The sequence below is a fragment of the Borostomias antarcticus genome (genome assembly GCF_949987555.1).
Source record: "Borostomias antarcticus genome assembly, contig: scaffold_510, whole genome shotgun sequence".
NCBI classification, from domain to species: domain Eukaryota; kingdom Metazoa; phylum Chordata; class Actinopteri; order Stomiiformes; family Stomiidae; genus Borostomias; species Borostomias antarcticus.
In genome coordinates this window covers 1-5,000 of record NW_028176332.1, presented here as the reverse complement: position 1 = coordinate 5,000, position 5,000 = coordinate 1, and the positions used below count along the sequence as shown (strand labels likewise).

General features: G+C 50.0%; 1 protein-coding gene across 1 annotated transcript in view; it reads right to left on the bottom strand.

Moving 5' to 3' along the window:
• The window catches only part of smoc2 (SPARC related modular calcium binding 2), a gene marked incomplete at its 5' end in the record, with an annotated part of 19,303 nt that extends 16,405 nt beyond the window's left edge, over window positions 1-2,898 (bottom strand). The window contains 3 exons of the mRNA XM_084462178.1: window positions 1,890-1,934; window positions 2,508-2,607; window positions 2,792-2,898. Coding sequence (XP_084318304.1) covers window positions 1,890-1,934; window positions 2,508-2,607; window positions 2,792-2,898 — 252 coding nt within the window. The remainder of the gene's footprint in view (window positions 1-1,889; window positions 1,935-2,507; window positions 2,608-2,791) is intronic.
• Between the last annotated feature and the right edge of the window lie 2,102 nt (window positions 2,899-5,000).

The following is a 5,000-nucleotide window of genomic DNA, read 5'->3' as shown; positions in this document are numbered from 1 at the left end:
AGAGATGAGGTCTGAAAGAGATGAGGTCTGAAAGAGATGAGGTCTGATCTGAGAGAGATGAGGTCTGAGAGAGATGAGGTCTGAAAGAGATGAGGTCTGGTCTGAGAGAGATGAGGTCTGATCTGAAAGAGATGAGGTCTGAACTGAAAGAGATGAGGTCTGAAAGAGATGAGGTCTGAAAGAGATGAGGTCTGGTCTGAAAGAGATGAGGTCTGAAAGAGATGAGGTCTGGTCTGAGAGAGATGAGGTCTGAAAGAGATGATGTCTGAAAGAGATGAGGTCTGAGAGAGATGAGGTCTGAAAGAGATGAGGTCTGAGAGATGAGGTCTGGTCTGAGAGAGATGAGGTCTGAAAGAGATGAGGTCTGAAAGAGATGAGGTCTGGTCTGAGAGAGATGAGGTCTGAAAGAGATGAGGTCTGGTCTGAGAGAGATGAGGTCTGAAAGAGATGAGGTCTGGACTGAAAGAGATGAGGTCTGAAAGAGATGAGGTCTGGTCTGAAAGAGATGAGGTCTGGTCTGAAAGAGATGAGGTCTGGTCTGAAAGAGATGAGGTCTGAGAGAGATGAGGTCTGAAAGAGATGAGGTCTGAAAGAGATGAGGTCTGAAAGAGATGAGGTCTGGACTAGAGATGAGGTCTGAAAGAGATGAGGTCTGGACTAGAGATGAGGTCTGAAAGAGATGAGGTCTGAAAGAGATGAGGTCTGGACTAGAGATGAGGTCTGAAAGAGATGAGGTCTGAAAGAGATGAGGTCTGAAAGAGATGAGGTCTGGACTAGAGATGAGGTCTGAAAGAGATGAGGTCAGGTCTGAGAGAGATGAGGTCTGGACTGAGAGATGAGGTCTGAAAGAGATGAGGTCTGGACTGAGAGATGAGGTCTGAAAGAGATTAGGTCTGAAAGAGATGATGTCTGAAAGAGATGAGGTCTGGTCTGAAAGAGATGAGGTCTGGTCTGAGAGAGATGAGGTCTGAGAGAGATGAGGTCTGAAAGAGATGAGGTCAAAGAGATGAGGTCTGGTCTGAGAGAGATGAGGTCTGGACTAGAGATGAGGTCTGGTCTGAAAGAGATGATGTCTGAAAGAGATGAGGTCTGGTCTGAGAGAGATGAGGTCTGGACTGAAAGAGATGAGGTCTGAGAGAGATGAGGTCTGAGAGAGATGAGGTCTGAAAGAGATGAGGTCTGAAAGAGATGAGGTCTGGACTGAAAGAGATGAGGTCTGGTCTGAAAGAGATGAGGTCTGGTCTGAAAGAGATGAGGGAGACCGATGCTTGTACGGGCCTGATGTTTTTCAGGGTGGGTCACAGAGGAGGATTGAGGGATATAGAAGAGATAGAGAGCACATGGAAGAGAGAGAGAGAGAGCTGGAGAGAACGATAGAGGAGGTGAATCGTTAGTTGGAGGAGAGCTGAGGCGTGTCTGTGTAGATTAGACTCTTGCTGGAAGAGAAAAAAGGGTGAACGGATGGTCAATCATCAGGAGAGTTCACCTCTTTGGCTGCTGTTGAAGACAAGAGGGGGTTATGGGCACATTCTGAGACTGCTGTGTGTGTGTGTGTGTGTGTGTGTGTGTGTGTGTGTGTGTGTGTGTGTGTGTGTGTGTGTGTGTGTGTGTGTGTGTGTGTAAAAACCCACCACCACAGTCTCTCTCCTTGGGCTCATTACTCAGTAACAGACAAGAAGTTTTTCGACAATCCCCCAAGGCTGTTCTCAATCGGCAAAAATATCAGTGAGACAAGCTCTGACATGTGCACCATGCAAACACATGACACACACTCGCACAGGTGCATCACACACACACGCGCACACACACACACACACCTAAAACAACATACGAGTTCTGCTATTGTCAAAAGATATCGAGCGAAAACTTTCTCCGGAGGTGGTACTCACCTGCTTTACCTGGTTCCCTGGTGCTCGCCCTCTCTTGCTTTGACCCTAAAAAACCCACACGTTTTCAGGAGTTAGCCTGGTCCCGATCAATCGGTACGCGGCCATTTTGCGGACAACCACGACCGTGCGTTGGCCATGTCAGTGATCTTAAGCATTGCTGGCCTCGTATTGTGACACAAAAACCCCCGCGGCGGCTCCTGCTACCTCAAAGCTAGCAAATCACACTGATTCCCTAGCGAGCCCCAGAGTGAACAGGGACATGTGGCATTGGTTATTTGATTGTTTGGCAGACGCCATTATCCAGGAACGCTGGACATTCCTCGCAGTTTAACTTTCTTGCTCAACTCAAACCGGCAGCGAGATTTTTCTACTGGGCTGATTTACCCCACAGCCCATCCGCCTTGAGCAACAGGCCTAGGATTGCTAACCCCTTGATAGCGGTTGGATCGCGCGGTCCGAACTTTCCCACAAGTCTTTGCTGTGGTCTGCGGGAATGCGACCCGCGGTGTAGGTTCACAGTGTGAGTGGGCCGAACAAGACTTTGTCATCGTTGCTCAACTGAATTCCCGAATGGCGTCGGCCATTATGTATAACGGTTGATGATCTGGTTCCACCTACCTTGGCATCGGGGCTTCTTATTGGCCACTGCCGAGCCGCTGATAGGCCGTCCGTTGGGCGTGACGCACCAGCAGTACCCCGTGTAACTGTGACACTGCACCTGCGAGCGTCACAGCAACACACGAGAACTCACAACAGTGCGGTTTGAACAGGCCTAGAACAGACCTAGAACCTCCACACCCTTTCATTGCAATTCTAACAACATTCGGTTGGGTTTGAACACAGAAGTCATGCGGTTGGGTGCGTAGTGGAGGTGTGTCGGCGTCTCTCTTGCGTGTCCCGACCTCGCTGTACGTGCCGTCGGGGTTGCAGACCGGTACGAACACCTGCGGGAAGAGCTTCTTGGCCTGCTGCTCCGTGTACTTCTTCTCTGCAACGCACCTGGACGTATCTGGAGGGGATGGGAATGAAATTCAAGTCTCACCAAAGTGTTTTGTTTTCCTACTTGACTGTTGTTCTAACGTTGTAGTTCGTTCTCATAGATCAGTCTGTTAAAACTACAAATTCTTCCTGTCTGACATCACTTCCCTGTCCTCTTCATCCTGAAACTATGTCACTTCCTTTTTCACGTTATAACCTATCGACCTCGTCCCCAAGTGAACTCAGTCTGCCTGGATTCACTTCCTGTGCTCGAGTCCGAATTTGCAAAATCGTAACATAGAATAAACTATTGTCTTTGTTTGAAACCAGCTTGACCGACCACTCAGCGTGTTCTTTGAAATCTAAACTAAACCAAGTAAGATTTTTCCTTTACAGGGAACATAAGTCATTGGGATCACAGCATGTCCAGGAGGGGAGGGGGACCTTTCCGTGAAAACCAACCATCTGGCCGTCTCATAGGATCGGGGTGAATCCTGTCATAGAAATTGTAGTTTCACGTTTCACCACCTCCTTTGTAATTCACCACCTCCCTCAACCTTTCACATAGACAGGATGACCTCTCCAGGAGGTCGAGACACCTAGACGTTGTCTGCTCCAGAATAACCATCCTTTGTCCCATTGTCCCTGCAAGAATTCCCGCCTTTTCTCATGTCACGTGTCTAATCTCGACCACTGTTGATGACGCCTGCCATTTAATATGACGTGTACAATGGGTTAGCCAATCACATCCTGGAAGCGCCCTACCTGTGTATTGCTTGAATATAAGGCCGCGCAAGACCAGACTGCGGCACTTCACTTGGATAAACCACTCACGTGTGTTGCCCTGAAGTCCTTGCGCTCGTATGTTTTCTCAATAAACCAGACTTAACCTCTTTGAGCGAATCTTGGCAAATCCTTTTTGACTAGATCAGTTAAAAATCTTCCACAATCCGCCCTGACGTGGACCGCGAAGTCAGAGGCAGTCGTGCGGCTGGAAGAGCGAGAGAGACGTCGGGTTGCTATTCTAACGTTGAAGGGGGACGAGGGGAAAGAAGTGGTCGAAGGGGGAAACGGTTCGAGTTTCTAATGATTGGGAAGCAGCGGATGCATGCGTGGCTGGGAATCGCACCAATACCTTCGTCTTATTAGGAGCAGACAGTCCCGGACCAGCCAGTCAGCCTGCCAGGCAGGCCAGCACGTTGGCCGAGTGGTAAAGCCATTACCGGGACTGCCGGGCAGCTCGCACTCTCCTGGAGAACATTCCAGTCACCCTGAGAAAAGGGCTGATGCACCGGAAAAAAACGTCTGGGCCGAAAACCTGCGCCCTCTCTGAAAACCTCAAGTCTTCTCCTGTCCTCAAAGAATTTGGGTCATATTTTTTTTCCCCCCTTCGTCTCCGTGTAACGGCCTTTCGCGTCCCCTTGTCAAAGCCGTGGATCATCAGCTGTCTTCGGGGTTCGTCAGATCTGCCCGGCGCAGCTCCGACTCGGGTTAGTGGACGGAGCTGCTACAGCTGACTGTTACAATGTGTGACATATTCCTCAGAAAGCACTGGCTGGCTCAAATCAAGTTAAAACAATGACTCACGCTGGGTTCTAGAAGGTTCTCCGGTCTGGTGAGAAGGCACTTTGCGTCTGGCAGAGCCTACGCTGTCCATTAGAGAAGCAGACGGAGAATGGAGCTGGTTTCTATCAGCGTGGTTTTGTTTGTGTGTGCGTCGTGTGTCTTACGCGGATGTGTGAGCGCGCTTGTATGCGTGTGTGTGTGTGTGCGCGTCACGTGTGCGTTGCGTGCGTTTGTGTGTGCAGCGCGTGTCTACGTGGATGTGTGTGAGCGAGCTTGTATCTGTATGTGTTTGTGTGTGCGCTCAAGTGTGTGTGTGTGTGTGTGTGTGTGTGTGTGTGTGTGTGTGTGTGTGTGTGTGTGTGTGTGTGTGTGTGTGTCAGGGGCACGGGGAGGGCCGCCGGGATGTTCCGGATGGAGGGAACGGGGACTGGAGGAGCGGCTCTAAAGTTAGTTCCAGTGGAAAAAGCCGAACCCTCGTCTTACTCTAGGGGGCTGCGACCCGAAACCAACTGGAAAAATGACAGGACAGTTGAATCATCTGAGCCCAGTGATAGAAAACAAATGATG